This window comes from Varanus komodoensis, unplaced genomic scaffold (assembly GCF_004798865.1).
Source record: "Varanus komodoensis strain SLA01 unplaced genomic scaffold, ASM479886v1 scaffold3, whole genome shotgun sequence".
NCBI classification, from domain to species: domain Eukaryota; kingdom Metazoa; phylum Chordata; class Lepidosauria; order Squamata; family Varanidae; genus Varanus; species Varanus komodoensis.
The window spans coordinates 66,315,090-66,330,699 of NW_025335761.1; the positions used below are offsets into that span (position 1 = coordinate 66,315,090).

The 15,610-nt window shown below is 61.7% G+C and overlaps 1 protein-coding gene across 1 annotated transcript in view; it reads left to right on the top strand.

The window, feature by feature from the left end:
* The window catches only part of MDGA2 (MAM domain containing glycosylphosphatidylinositol anchor 2), a 193,508-nt gene that overhangs the window by 174,710 nt on the left and 3,188 nt on the right, over positions 1–15,610 (top strand). Inside the window, exons 12-15 of the mRNA XM_044436278.1 lie at positions 2,693–2,713; positions 5,346–5,501; positions 6,907–7,065; positions 9,528–9,658. Coding sequence (XP_044292213.1) covers positions 2,693–2,713; positions 5,346–5,501; positions 6,907–7,065; positions 9,528–9,658 — 467 coding nt within the window. The remainder of the gene's footprint in view (positions 1–2,692; positions 2,714–5,345; positions 5,502–6,906; positions 7,066–9,527; positions 9,659–15,610) is intronic.

Here is a 15,610-nt window from a genome sequence, read left to right on the forward strand (position 1 = left end):
TCCGGGCCCGGCACGGCGAGCGCTTGTGCCGGTGGCTGCGGCTGCTGAGCCACGGCTGTGAAGGAACCTGCTTGCCGGGGACCCTCTCCCGCCCTCTCTCTGGCGGCTCGCAGCCGGGAGGGAGACAGTGCAGCTCATGCAAGGAATATTCTGGACGAGCAGGCGGATTCCCCGGACCGAAGCGATTTCTCCCTGCCTCTGCTGTCCAGATGGGCACCGTGCAGGGGCACCAGGACTCTGCGGGCACGCGGCCCGTCCTCAGTTCCCTCGGCATTCGCGGTGGCGGCACACCTGGGCGAACGGGGCAGTGACCGACCACGACGAATCTACAACTTCCCCTCCTTTGGTCTGCACACATTTCCTAAATTTGCACGCATTTTCTAAATTTCTCGCATAGGCTGAAGTATTCTGGCTTTGCTTGCTTCATATGGAAGCATGCATCCAGCGGAGCCAGAAGGGGCCAGAAGGCCGCTGGGCTTCTTTTGCTGTTGGCTCCTGCTGAGCTCTTCCTTTTGATGGGGAGCAGCCTGGATTAGCTCCAACGTTATGGCGCCGTTAGTTGCGAAGATTCGTCCTGCTCTGCTGGGAAGGCGGCCCGGCAGGCAGGCCAGGCTCCAGCCTCGCTCAGGAGATCAGCGGAGAAAGAACGGCTCCGCTGGGGCTTGCAGCTCTCGGGCGACTTTTGCTCTGCTGTCGGCCGGGCCGCTTGCACGGAATTGCGCAAACGTGTTTGTGTGCACCAAGCAAATTCGCAGCTGCACTCATCTGCGTTCCCCCAGATGTGCAGAAGGCTTGCGGGGGCTGCCCTGCTGAGCTGCGGCTTTCCCCGCCCCCCTTCTGCCACCTCCCTGCAACATCGAAACCGCCAGCCACGGCGGAGCGGGCGCCTGCTCTTCGCGCTCCCCGGGAGCTGCCGCTTGCTTGCTGGCCCGTCCTTTCGGCTGTGGCCGCGGTGCGGGGAGCAGCTTGCACACCGCGGCTTTCAGCGTTCGCCATGGATGACGGTTCCTCCAAAGTCCCAGCGTTCAGTGACGAAAGCGGCTGTCACTCTCCACTGCTCCCCTCAATTCGGGTTCATTTGGAGTCGCAAGAATGCCAAAAATGAGCACTTTCCAGCAAATGAGAAGTAGTTGTGCTAGCAAACACAAAGAGAGCGATCTTGGCTTGCTGACTACAATTTCCCATGGAAAATCTTGTAGGAAGCAAATCATGGATTCTTCTCCGCAGATGAAGGGATGTTTAAAGAAATGGAGTTGTCCCAGATCGCCGAGAGGGATGCCTCCGAAGCTGCTCTGGGGAAGGTGGGCTTGGACCTCAGTGGGCGGCCGCTGAGCTGCATCTTCACGCAGTGGGACTTAAACGGCATCTGGCAATGCAGGGAAAGGGAGCCAGCAGCCCGGATCGGGGCTCACACACACAAGACCCACAGCCACCCGAGAGCCCTTCCCCAGCAGAGCCCCGTGGAAAAACGCGCTCCCAGAAGCCCGGGTGGCGCCAGGGTGGGCCACGTGGATTTCACGGTGCCCCTTGCTGCTCGGGCAGAGTTCGGACAGCAAGACTTGTGTCCACATCCTGGCTCACTCCTGCAAAACCTCCTCGGAAGCATTTCTATAAAGTGCCAGTGTATATTTCTAAAACTAAGCCAGAAAGGACTTTATCTTAAGGAGAGCTCTTTGAGCCCTGGTTTAGGTTTCAATCATGGCTGTTTTTGATACCCCACTCATTTTCTCTGCCCCCCCCTTTTGCCACCTGCGGGATTTTTCTCAACTCCCCCCTTCTGCTAACACCGCAATCCCCCCAGCCCTGCTGAATGTCACGTCCTGCGCATGGTGGGCCCGTGTTGGCCACCGAAGCTCCCACGTCCTCCTAACAAGCCCGTCCCTGCTATTATACTGGTATCACTGGGGCTGCATCGAAGCCACGGGGGTCCACCCCTCCTCAGTTTGCAGGCCTCCTCGCGGGCTGGGCCTGGCCTTCGGAAGCGAGCCGAGCTGAGCGGGAGGCCGTGGACACGTGTGGAACGACGGCCGTGAAAGCAACCCCCTTCCTCAGTTCCACACGTGCGCAAGAGGCTGCTGAGCCCCTGCCTGGGAAGCCGCCCTCGTGGCCCCAAGAAGGAGGGCGGGGTGGGAAGGGGTGCCTGAAGCCCTCCAGTCCAACCCCCTGCTTGGTGCAGGACTCCGGGCCCAAGCATCCCCTAGTTACCGCTCCAGCGTGGCTGTCCCCGAGCCTGCAGAAGCCATCTCAGCCCGGCCTCTCCCGCAGGGTTGTTGTGAGGGGGAAACAGAATGAGTTCTTTCCCTCAAGGGGAGGAAGCACTGGAATTAAATGGCAGGCAATGCCTTGATGTGTTTTATTGCTAAGGGACACTGTGGGAAGATTTCTGAGAGGCAATGAAGAAATATTTGGAATGAAATAAATAAGAAAAACGAAATCAGGTTGTGCCTGCTGGGTTATCAGCAACTCCCCCTCAGAGAGTGGCTAACAGCATTTCCAAAAATGAATTTTTGCTCTATGTAAACAAGCGCAACCCTTGAAAGCCTTGGGCCAGAGGGCCGCCTGAGTGGATCTCGGGGGCATTTGGCATGTCGTGGATGAAATCCAGATATTAGAAAAATTAGTATCAAATTCATCACCGCTATGTGCAGAAAAGTCTACTCATTACGTGTTCCGATCTCTCTTTACCTTCCAGCCCCGATGAACCCGCACCTGCGTAAGTATTTGAACAGCTCTGCTTCCTCATTAATTTGGATTAAAGGCTCTTATTAACACAGTGTGGGAAACATGCACGTCAGAGGCAGAACGAGACGGTGGTTTATCCACTGGAGACCTGGAACGACGACAGCGAGAGGAAAGGCCTGAGAAACGCACCGTGCTAAGCGCCCGGCCGTCATGGAGGGTGCCCACCCGGGGTGGCTCTTGCTTCAGCCGAGGAGCCGGAAAGCTCTCTGGCCAGAGTCCCTTTTGAGTGGGGAAGGCAAATGCACCCACCCCCGTGCCCCAAGCCATGCATTGCATCCCGGCCCATGGGGTGGGGGGAGAGAAAGAGCCCCCAGGTGGGCATGTCGTGGGCAGAGCCGGCTGGAGCCGGGGGTCAGACTAGATGGCCCGGGAGGCCCCTTCTGACTCGCTCTGTGTCTGTGTTTCTAGTTCCTGGTGTCCATTCCACCTCATGGTTCTTCAAGCAAGGCTGTATTCTATCCCTTTCCCATTTTTTATTTGCAGAAAAAGACATGTGCATTTCCTTCCACACAAAATACTGTATGCATTTTGTACATGTTTCCCCTAATATATACTTTTAAGTCACTTTCTTGGTATAAACCTTGGTGAACGCAGTTTTCCCCGATGTTTGCATTTTTGCATGCAATTTCTATTCATGGGTGCATTCTCCCCTGCATTTGTGACTAAATGGCTGCATTGCAAAACCCGAACATGAAGGGGAAAGGCATCTTCCACTGTATAGAGATGAAACGAATAAATTCTGGCCTGCACATTAGTTCCTGAAGTGCACCTTGTATTAAAATGCGAATGACGCACATTTCTTCCCCTTCACTTTGTTGGTTCAAAGTTGTGGGACCCGTGGCCGATGCACAGCTTGGAGATGGCCTGGTTGCAGGGGCCAAAGCATGCGAAATAGATACTCCTGCAAGGAGGCACAGATTTTGGCCTTCCGGGCTACAGGCTCGGTGGCGCCTTGCCCCATCTCCTTGAATTCCTGCTATTCCACCAGCCTAGCAGTTCCCTACAGTTCTGCTCAGGAAGTGTGCAGGGAGGCGGGCTCCACGCCTGGAAGTCATAGAAACATAGAGCGAGTCAGAAAGGGTCTCCCGGGCCATCTAGTCTGACCTCCGGCTCCGCTCACGACACGCCCGCCATGTGGACGTCCAGCCTGTCCCTTTGTTCTTCTCTGCTTTTAGGACCACGGCAGGTCGAAGTTGCTCTTGCCCCTTGTGGATCGGGCCTTTGGCCTGGACCTGGCCAGGAATGCTGCACAAGGCCCTTTCCCGACCTCCTTTGCCCACAAGCGGATGAGGAATTCCGCGCCCTGGGCCCTGAGACCCTCCCTGCCCCCCCCCCCCCCCCCCCCCCCCCAGCTCCAGTGCTGCTCCATGAGCTGGCGCTGAGGCACAAAGGCAGAACCAGCGGCCCTGGGGCGGGTCAGTCCCAAGCCGCCTCTTCCCCAGTTCCCAAGGCGACAGGGATTCCTTCCCTGACCAGTGCTGGCTGCTGAGGGGTCGTCTGGATGCACCCGGGTGAGAACAAAAGCAACCGGACACCCTCCAGCTGGGAAGAGCGGCACACGCCCTCAGACCCACTCGGTGCAGGAATCCCGTGTCGGGCCCCCCGCAGAGATGCATCCAGTCCCACTGAACTCCTCCAAGGACAGGGTACGGGGCGGCCAGCTGCTTGGGCAGTTGATTATTGATCAAGTATTTGTCTAATCTCTGTCCCATGTTTCCACCAAAGCTGGTGCTTCAGACAGATAAGAATACTAAAACTAAGATCAAAACTTAATTCAGCCATCTTAAAAGCGGATAAATTGAAAGCACAGTGAAAAGTCATGAAGGCAGGCAGGCAGGCCCTTCAATTTAAAATGAGAATATGCCAGGGCCCGATCCCATGGGGACTTGGAAGATTATGGGCAGCCGATGCGGCGGGGGTGGTCATGGGGGCTACAGTCGCTTCCGTGCCCCTCCCCTCCCGCAGAGCAACAGAGTGGCCGATTCGGGGCGGGAAGGGAGAGAGCGTGGCACTGCCAGACCACCGACCCTGGCGGCTCTGCCACACACCCCTCTCCCCAGCTGGGCACCCCCTAAACTGAAGCCGCTCCTATGAACCTGGAGGAGCAGTCGGAGCTGCTCTTCCCCCGCAGCTGCTGGGGGAAGGTGCCGGCACAGAGCTCTCCCGCCCCAGGGCTGCCACTCTTGGAAAAGATCCTGTGCCCCCCAGACAGTTCCTTGCAGCCAAAGGATCGCTTTGGCGGTGTGCTTTTAGGCCTGCACACTGTGGCCGGCTTTGATTTGGGACCATGCTTCTGCTTTGAATGGTTGCACCTGGGGACTATAAATCTATCTTGCAAACCACTCAGAGAAGCTCTTCTCTGGGCGGTATAGAAATACAGGGGATGGAGGAGTGGATAAAGCCGTGCCCCCCGGCCACTGCCGACCTGGGAGTCCAGATCAATTTGAATCTCGGAGAACACGGATCTGCAGCTGGGAGTCTGAGGGGCGCAGCGCCCCCAGCCCGGGCCGGGCCCTCGTTCCCGGCCAACTTGAAATGTGCCAGTGCACTGGCGCCCGGCTGCAGCGATTGCTCACGTGCGCGTGGTGTCGATCTGTTGGCAGGAGAGTTCCACTGCGGCTTTGAAGATGGCAACATCTGCCTGTTCACCCAGGATGAGAAGGACAACTTCGACTGGACGAGGCAGAACATCGTCCTCCGAGATACGAAGTACACACCCAACACGGGGCCCAGTGCCGACCGGTCGGGCTCCAAGGAAGGTACGGGTGTCCCTCAGCTGGCCCTTGCAGCGCCGGGCGGGAGGGCTGCGGGCCATGGCAGCATTCACGCGACCGGATGCCCAGGCCCCTTGCCCCTGTCTCAGAGGCCTGGCCCAGGCAGGGCCAGGCGGCTCCGCTTAGTTTTATTTCCCCCGTTTCAGTGGCACGTGGGACTCCCATCGTCGGGTTTAGGAAACTCGTGTGCGAGCTTGTTGGGAAGCATTAGGCGTGCGATGCCCGTGGCGTCCGGAAGCAGCGACTGGCCCCGTGCGAGGAGCAGTCGGAAGCAGCGGGTCCCGTTCTGAGCGAGGACCAGGCAGCCTCCTGGCCGGGCCTTCCTGACGCTTTTGACCTTGGCTTCCGGCATTTCTGCCTTGCTGGCTGGGGCTGATGGGGCCCCAGTCCAAGACGCCCGGGAGAGGCCCAGCCGGGGAGTCCCCTGTGGAACCCTCGTGGGGGTGAAGCGACTGGTCCTGGCGGTCGACAGCAGGGAGGCCGAAGCACTTCGGGCGCTCGGCTTCGGCGGCCCTGGCGACAGCCTCTGTCGGCGAGGCCACGATCCGTGGCAGCAGATCCTCCAGGCGCTGCCCCCCGTGCGCAGGTGCCGGCACTCGCACCTTCCAGGTGCAGGAGGCTGCAGGCAGCCGGCCGGGCGAGGGACACCCGACAGCGAGGCTGGCCCCATGCGCCCCTTGCCCTCGAGAGCATTGCTCCGCCAGGGCTTCCCCCTCCTCTTTGGAAGGCCAACCAGGGCTGGGCACAAGTTGGGCGCCTCCCCCTCCCCTCTGCCCCCCAGCACCTGTCCCAGCCGTGTGGGGTTGTTTGCCACGAGGCGCGGACCTGGCTGGTGCCTCCGGGCCGTGGGGCAGCGTCCGTGGCCAGCCGGGTCCGACCGAGCTCTGAGGGGGCATTTCAGCCGTTTGGGAGTGGGAAGGGCTGCACAGGGCTGGCACGCCGCCCCCGCTGGGCCAGGACAGAGGGCTGGGCCCGCCCGGGGAACCCAGGAGGCGCAGATCCGGCTGCCAGCCCCGATGTCCTGCCCCCTTCCTGGAAATAGAGTCTGGGGCTACCGATTGGTGTGGGGGAGGCATCCGCCTCCTCTTGCAGCATGGAGGGGAACCGGGGTGCAGCTTTCGGCCTTGCATCGGAAGCATCGGGGTACGCCGGTCTTCCTCAGGACCGATGAAACCCCGCACCCACCCCTCCAGGGGCCGTCCCCCCTTCCTCCAAAGGAGCCTGAAGAAGGCGTTTGGGGACATTTGTGGGAGTCAAGGGCAGAGGTCAAGCGGCCTTCAGGTGGGGCGCCAGTTACAGGGCAGTGTCCCCCGGCCTCAGTCCGAGGATGCTGCCGCTTCGGCAGATGCCGCTCCTTACGGCTCCCCTTCATCCGTCTTTCTCCTCCCAGGGTTCTTCATGTACATCGAGGCGTCCAGCCCCCGCAAGGAAGGCGACAAGGCCCGGCTTATCAGCCCCGTCTTCAGCATCCCCCCCAAAAACCCCTACGGCGCCACCAGCACCGCGTACTGCTTCAGCTTCTACTACAACATGTATGGGCAGCACATCGGTGGGTAGCGTCCAGCGGCGGCCTCGCTCCCCCGGCGCCGCGTGTGCCCACCGCTCGGTAGCTAGACGGATTTCTGCACGACGAACAGCGGAAGTAAAAATGAAAGCCGTGCGCACAGCGCAGGGCACCGCTAAGGCTGCGAGCCAGGAGGGCCTCCTGGAGCAAGGGCACTTGCCGCGGGGGCCGAGAACGGCGTGGCGGCGCGGCCCACCCGGCCCCCAGAGCAGGCAGTTCTGCAGGAGCGGAGCCGCCACTAGGCAGGCCCTGCGCCGGGCCAGGTCTGTGCGCAGCTACCCGGAGCGTGTGAGCTCAGCGGCCAGGCCAGCGGCCGAGCGGGAAGGTGCTTGCCCTGTTCCCTGATCCCAAGCTGTTCAAGGCTTTGTACGCCGGTTCCAGAACCGGAGACCCGGCCCAGTGGCAAATGGGCCATCAGAGCAGTTCCTTCAGCAAGGAAGCGGCCTGCAGAGAAGGGCCAGGGCAGCCTCGGTGTCCTTTCCAGCACGTTTATGAGAGTAGCTTATACGCCGTTTCCAGGTGCCAGGAAGTGTCCAGCGGGCTGTCACTGGTTTTGTGTCTACAGACCCCCCCACCCCCACCCCCTTGGCATAGAACGGGGTCCCAGCCTGGTGCCAGGCTGGCCTTCATTTGGAGCCTGCTCCGTAATCGGGGGCCACCCCTGAGAAGGCCGCCCTCATTGCCAGGGCTGGCCCTTGGCGGAAGGCCTCGGCTGCTCCCTCGGAGGTTGGCGGGGCTGGTCAGCGTGCAGGCAGGCGCTGCAGGCCCAGGCCAGAGGAGGTGTGACCAGTTCAGCCCTCCGAGCGGGGGGCCGTTGCAACTGTTCAGCTGTGCTGGATGCACGTGGATTCGTGGGGCCCCGCTGGCCACCGGACCCCACAGTGCGCGAGAGGAGAAGGAGGAGGAAGTGAGGAGCCTCCTGCATGGGGAGACTCCTTGCACCTCGGCCAAGCACCTCGCAGGGCACCTCACCGTTGCACCCGAAGGGACGCGGCCCTGCTGAGGATCAGGGAGCACAGGACAGACACCAGCGCATGTCCGTGGCCATGTGAGTGAAGCCAGTGTGGCTTGCATGAAGCCCCTTCCCCAAGACCAAGTCCTCCACCTGAGAACAAGAAACCAAAGGCATCAATACAGGCAGGGGGATACGTAACTCAACAGAAGTGAAAATGAAAAGATCTCGGAGTGATTGTGGACAACAGGCTAAGCATGAGCCAACAATGTCATGCAGCTGCCAGAAGGGCAAATGCTACTTTGGGGTGCATTGACAGAAGCATCACTTCCCATTCACAAGAAATGGTAGTTCCTCTATACTTCTCCCTAGCCAGACCCCACCTGGAATCCTGTGTCCAGCTCTGGCACCAAGATTTAAGAGCGATGCGGGTAAATTAGAAAGGGTCCAGCGGAGGGCATCCTAAATGATCCAGGGTTTGGCAACCAAAGTGATCCAGGGTTTGGAAACGCTGCCCTTTGAGGAGAAACAGAACTGGGCATGTTCAGCCTCAAGAAGAGAAGACTGAGGGGGGACATGAGATCTCTCCATAAGTCCCTCAAAGGCAGTCGCAAAGAGGGAGGTCAAGATCTCTCCTTGCTGATGCCAGAGTGCAGGACACGGAGTAATCAGTTCTAGTTGCAACAACCCAGATTCAGGCTGGACATCAGGAAGAGCTTCCCCACGGTCAGAGCAACACGGCAGTGGGACCAGCTGCCTGGAGGGGTGGGGGCCTCCCCCACACTGGGGGCATTTAAGGGGAAGCTGGGCAGCCCTCTGAGCGGGGTGGTGTAACGTCGTGTCCTCCACGATGCCTTCACGGCCCCTTCCAGCTCTACTGTTCTCTGATTCTGTGAGGCACCGGGCAGGGGAGAAGGCTCTGGGGGCCCCGGTGGGTCGCTGTTGCCCCAGGCTCGGAGGCAGCTCTCCCCATGCACCGGGGCCTGGGACCCATCTGGGCTCTCTGCATGGCACTGTCGTGGTGCAGAGATCCGTGTGGCCTGGAGAGGTGGTGCTGGGGCCGCAGAGGCGCAGGGCAGGCCGTGTGGTGAGTGGGGGAGGGAGCGCTGCCCACACAGTCTGGACCTGGCCCCCCGTCGTGCAGAGTGTCTCCATCTCATGATCAGGGGGTGTGTTGTTTCTCCGGCACTCAAAATCAGCGCCATAAACTAGGCAGCAGAAGGCCAGCTCTGTCCACCAGCCGCTCCTCCAGCAGGGCCCCAAGCGGAAGGAACCCAAAGGCTGTGGGGCTGGGGGCCCCATGCTGCACCTTGGGGGCCACGCCTGTGCCTGTTCAGACAGAAAAGGCCCCGCAGCTCCCAGCTGCGCCCAGAGAACCGTGCTTGGGCGGAGAAGTCCCCTCCCACGCGCGGTGGAGGGCTCCGTGCGGCGCCGCTTGCGCCCGCCTTGCCGCAGCCTCCCCGACACGCTCGCGTGTCCACGCCTTCTCTTGCAGGGACGCTCAACGTGTACCTGCGGCTGAAGAGCCAGGCCGCCCTCGAAAGCCCCTTCTGGTCCTCCAGCGGCAACAAAGGGCAGCACTGGTCCCAGGCCCGGATCAACATCCACCCCAACACCTCGTTCCAGGTAAGGCTGGGGGCGCACCTTGCGGGGGAGGAGGCTGCTGGCGGCCACGGCCTCTCGGCCGCTCGGGCTTGGCTGCTTCTTCCGGAAGCTCACCTTTCGCGTCCTCCGCCTGAGCGATTTCCGTGGGATTTATAAAACACAAACAAAGCCGATATAAGATGCAATGGCATGATCGTCACTGCAGACTTTTTGCAAGGAAGGCTCCACCTTCAGCAAATGCAGACAAAGCCTTCGCCCCTTTAAATATACGGAGCCCAGGTGAGTTTGTCTCTGTAAAAAAGGGGCGTGTTTTCCTTTCAGGAAAGAAAGGGGAACAATATTGGCGCCTGCTCTAACAAGTGGGGCTACAGAGTTTTCCCCACAGGAATTCCCGATGCTGCAGGGTTCCTTCCAAGAGCATGGATCCCAGCGCTGCTCCGTGGCACAGGGCTGGGATGGAGGGGCCCCTTTTTCTCCTTCCATCCTCCCTCCCTTCCGTCCTTCCTTCCTTCCTTAAAAGCTTTTATAGGCCCTCTACTACAAGTGTCTCGCGACTGCTTACAAGGAAGCATTTTCTCTTTTTTGCAAGCACGGCCTTGCTGCTTCTTTCGTGCCATGGGCAGCACAAACGAAGCCCCACGCGCGTGCCCCAGCTTCTAGTGCCACCTTGCAGAATGTGGTCACGAGTCAGAGGAGCTGCCCCCAGGTTAAACTGATAGCATGAGAGTAAGTTATCGCTTCTCACGGTCCAGGGAAGCACGTGGCGGAGTCCCACAAGCCGCTGCACAGGGACCAGGGCTGCTTGATCAGTTCAGAAAGATCTGGAATTAGGACTGAGTTGGGAGGTGGCCATGTTTGAAATTATTTAGGGGCGTTGGGGCAAAGGGGCCCGGGCAGTGCCCCAAAAGGAGGCCCCCGGGCCGCGGGAAGGCCCCTCGAAGAGGCACGTGTGGCCAGCAAAAGCGAGCCTTGAGTGGGCGAAGGCAGCCCCTCTTCACGCAGGCACAGAGAGGGGCTGAGCCAGCAGAGGCCCCAGGAGCCAAGAATCGGCTCTGGTGGGTGGTTCTAGGAAGGCGCTGGCCCGGTGCGTGGCTGCGGTGAAAAACCCCATGCTTGGCGTAAGTAGAAGCAGCGCCAGGAATAAAACAGCTATTATCAAACTCCCTCGCAGAAATCCTTGGTGTGAGCACACGAGGAATATTGTCTCCAGTCGTGGCCGCTGTGATGGAAAGGACTCGCTGCAGCTGGAGCAGGTGCAGAGCGGGCGGCTAAAATGGCCCGAGGCTGAGCAGCTCCCCCGGGAGGGAGGGTGACCCCGGGGGTTGACGTCCGTAGGAAAAGGGCAAGCGGGGAGACGAGGCAGGGCTGTCCGGAGTTACCCATGCGGCCAAAGAGGCCCCTTCGGAGCGGGCTGCATCCAGAAGGCTTCCCCGCCCCTGAGCCAGGCTCCTGCCCCCACAGCGGAATGGCCGTCGGGAGGAAGCCGCTCGGACCGTGGGGACGCGCGTCCCCTGCACACCTTCGCGTGGCTTTGGAGCCTCTTCCCCGCCGCTGCTGCTCTGCGGGGGCCCCACCAGCTCGCCCGTCGCCCCTGCAGCCCAAAGGCAGCAACATTCCGGCAAGCCCACCCGCGGCTTGTGGCGGGAGGTCTGTGCGTGTCCTGCCAAGAGGGGGAGCGCTGTGTGAGGGTCCGGTTTGGGGGGGATCCACTAGCACCTGCTCTCCGGCCCGTGTTCCCTGGCCAACACTGGGCTCCCACCGAGGCCTTGCAGGGCCTCTGGTGGGAAGCGAGTCAGCTGCCGCCCAGGTGTGGCTGGACTGGGCGCCTGCCGCCTGCGCGGCCCCCACTCCGGCAGTGCTCTGCTTCCTCACGTGGGGCTTGGGGGGGCGCACCCCTCGTGAGAGGGCCCGGGACCAGGCCGGGCCCCGCTGGCGCTCCGGGGCCCCTTTGCGGCCCTGCCCTCGGCTCAGTCCGCTTCCCAGCTGAGGCTGAGCACAGGAGAGACGGGCCCCAGGCCTCCCCGAAGGCAGCGGCTGCCGGAGGTCTCGGAGCGGCATGAAGAGGGAACACGGGGCCCGTTGGGGTCACGTCCCGCGGAATGCAGCCCACGACCTCGGCCATCTCCACCTCCTCCCGTGACCATGTGCCCCTGTCAGGATGCGTCCGGGAGCTCCCTTGCTCTTGCACAGGCCCCCCCCCCCCCGAAAGCCAGATGGGGCTCCTCATCCCTCCCTATCGGGAAGAAGCTGCCGCGGTATTTGCTGCAGCACCGACACCACAGTCGACCAGCCCAAGTTGTTGCTTTGCTCCCGGGGCTGCTTGCTGCCCCCCCGCCCACCCCACCTTCTTTCCAGGCCCCAAGCAAATTTAGAGCCCTGGAAACACCAAAAAAAGTGCAAAATAAATGTCAGCTCAGCTGGGACTTTAAATCACTTCTTAGCAGCTCCAGCTCCTACCAAAGTCTATTTTGCATTTAAGGGCCTGAAGGGGATGGGACATAAACCTCCCAGTTAATTTTAAGGAGAGTGAATTGAAGTGAATCTCCGTCTGCAGTAAAAGCGATCAGCCTGACACAGGAATTAAAGCCGTTTTATAGATGAATTCATACAGAGAAGTGCATCCTGGACTCGTTTTATGCTTTCCTTGCCCGCATATCATCCAGCGAGGAGTTTTCATCTGCAGAGAGGATGGTGCTTTACAGCCCTCCCTGATCCGAAATGGGCCGCAAGAGCAGGGAAACGTTCGGGCAAGAGCGTCTCCTGCGCAGCCTATTTAGCCCTTCCAAAGCACCGCTGGGGCACCTTCCTGCGGGGGCAACGGTCTGCTCACCTGGCCGGCCGTCTAAGGGCGGTGTTGCTTTCCGCGTGCTGGTGGGAGAGTCGGGCTGCCGCCAGAAGCTCCCGGTGCTCCCCCAGAATAGCTCCCGTCACGGAGGCCAAAGACTGCTTGGCCTGGCCCCCTTTCAGGCCCGGCCCCCTGAATCCCACAGCCACGCAGAGTGTGTGGGCGCGACTCTCCTCTCGCTCCCCGTTCTCATCGCTGCCCCCAGTCCAGGTGGGGATGAGGGCTGTGGCGGCCCTTCCCGGAGCCCGACCCTCTCGGGCTCACCGCCTCCCCCTCGCGCTCGGCCCTCGCCTGGGAAGCCGCCTGGGGCTGTTCCCCTCCCCTCCTTCTCCCTCACCGTGCGGAAGCCCCGGCACCTCTGTCCATTAAGGCAGGCCCTCTACAAGCTGCCAGTTGCTCTTGGCTCGATCGCGCTGAGGCAGAACGGAGAGAGCTGTGCAGACCGAGCCGTGCCAACCGGCAAAGGCCTGTCCGGGGAAGCGGCATTGGCTCAGGGACGCGGGGACGCCCAGCCAGCCCTTCCACCGGGGCCCGGAGATCGGGCCTGGCTCAGCCCAAAGCCCTGCCAGGTGCTCCACAGGGGAGGCGGCTGAATTGTGCTTCAGGAGATGCTAAAGAAAGAGACCCAGGAGCCCAGCGATGGCGCTGAGCCTCCGGGGTCTGCCGTGCGAATCGGCCCCTCATCAAAGTGGGCTCTGCTTTGGATGGCAAGCCAAGGCGGGAAGAAGGCCAACGTCTGCTGCGTGCGGAGCGGGCGGGGGAGTCCTCTCCTTCGGCTCTGGTCGCCCGGAGCCCTCACTGCGGCGGGGAAGCCCCGGGTGTCCATGGCTCCCGCGTGCCTGGTCGGATTCCCACCAGCCCCGGAGCCTCGCACGCTCTCGAAGGGCAGCGGGTCCTGGGCCCTCCCCCCAGGACACTCACACGGGGCTTCGGGAGGTCCTGCTCCGACGCAGCAGTCGCTGCCAGCCAGTGTCCAGCGTCCTGCCCTGGATGGATGAAGGACCTGACTCCGTAGGAAGCTGCTCTCCCTGTCCTGCCGAGCCCCCTGACTCTGGGGCTTGAGAGAGAGGAGGGACCGAAGAGTGGCGGCCATTGGCCGGGGAGCAGGAGGAGCAGCCGCCCCTCGGTCGCGCTCCAGTCCGGCCCACAAGCTGCTGCTAGCCTTGGCGCCCGGCCTCCAGGGCTGGGCTTCGTGGGCTGCCCTTCCCTCCCAGCATCCTTGGCCTCATGCCGTCAGAAGAGCAGGCCAGCAGGCGGGGACCGGCCAAGTCCTCCCGGCTTTGGCGAGCCGCTGCAGGAGCCCCTTTGCCGAAGAACCGGGCAGAAATGCCCTGGGCAGGGATAGCGGGACCCTGGCCGGCTGTGGACGCGCCCCTCTGCCCTGCCTCCGCTGGCACTGGCGCTCGGAGGACCGTGCCCAGGGGGTGCGAAGGGGGGTGAGGAGGCGGCCGTCCCTGGCGGGCGCCAGGATCCGAGGCCTCTGTCCTGCCGGAGGTGATCCGCGGGGCGGCACGTTTCTGCCCTTGTTCCTGTCCTCTGTTGCTCGTGATGAGAACCTGCCCGGGATCAGGGCCAAGAGCACTCTGCTCTCGAGACCTGCCTGCAGGCTAAGGCGCCGGAAGACCATCCTTTTTGCCCCAGAGGACTTGCTTTGCTGCCCCTGCCGTGGCCTGCAGAACCTCAGCGGCTCCATGGGCTGGACGTGCACATGGGGGGCCTGTCGTGAGCGGAGCCGGCTGGTGCCGGAGGTCAGACTAGATGGCCCTGGGACCCCTTCTGACTGGCTCTGCTTCTCTGTTTCTATGAGCCTTTCTGACTGCCCAGCCATGCCCAGGTTTGTGCCCCGAATGATCCGGTTAGTGGCACGTGGGCCTCCATGGCCTGGGCGGGCAGCTCTCAGTGGGATTAAACGGGGCCTGGTGATGCCACCATGCCTGAATCTGCCTGCTCGGACCAAACCACCCCCGTTTCCGTTTGGTTAACTCTTCCTCACAACAGAGCCATTGTAACGTGGGAGACCCCTTGCCTCAGGGAGCAGAAGGTCTCCCGGGAGCCCCACACGTGCGATCCACGCGCGGCCTGGTTCCCTCCATCCCTGAGACGTTCTGCCCGGTTGCTGGAGCATCTGCGCTTCACTCCCCCGCTCAGGCGGCCCATCGCGGAGCCCCGGCAGCACCCACGAGAGGGACCCGCGGGCCCCTGCTTCCTTTCCGCGCCACAGGTGTGGCTGCCTGTGACGGCCAGCCTCCTTCCTGCAGGCTGGGGGGGGGGGGGGGGGGGCCCCCGGGGGCCCCCCCCCCCCCCGGGGGGGGGGGGGGGGGGGGGCAGGCAGCCATGGGGCCCCCAGGCGCCCGTGAGCGCTGAGCAGCAGTCCTGGGCACGGCCATGAAATGGCTGCCCGGAGCGAGCCGGCAAGGGATGCGCGGCTGGATGAGCGAGCCATGAGCTCCGCGGTGCTCCGGATTCCCTCCCGAGGCTCGTCCCGGCGCAAGTCTGTCTCGGCCTGCCGGCTCCTTTTCTTGCTTTTCACACCACAACCAGCCACGGGTTCATGTGCATTCTCCCAAATGCTCACACTCACGGCGCATAGCTCTGCGAAGCAGGCCTCTTTCCCCATTGAGCAAAGGGGGTTTGTGTGCAGCTCTCAAAGCTAGACGTTTTTCGTGTGTATTTTTTAAAATAGATGCATGGTGTCAAATACATTCGGGGGTGTCGGTTTGCAATGCACATCGCAAGCTTGGAAATGGACCCGCTTCGGGGGCACAGGTTGTGTCCAAATCCATGCTCAGTTTGCAGTGGGAACCGTGCAAATCCTGTTTGCAAACCATAATAGCCCCCAGACCCGGGACACCTGCCGGCGTGGCCGGGCACCAGCAGCCCCGAGTGGCCCAGAGGTGCTCAGGGACTTTCAGAGAGCGACCGCGGCCACCCCCTTCCCCACCCTCCCCTCCAGACGTCTGTTAGGAGGAATGGGGTGGATTCCAAGGAAGGCAGCCGTGGGGGTCCACAGGCGGTGCGTTGCCTTCCTGCATTGTGAGGAATAGGACGGGGCTCCAGGAAGGTCCAGAACAGAGCTGCCAGGACGTTACGGGGACCGGCAGGTACTCACATATAATGCTGGTCGTCTA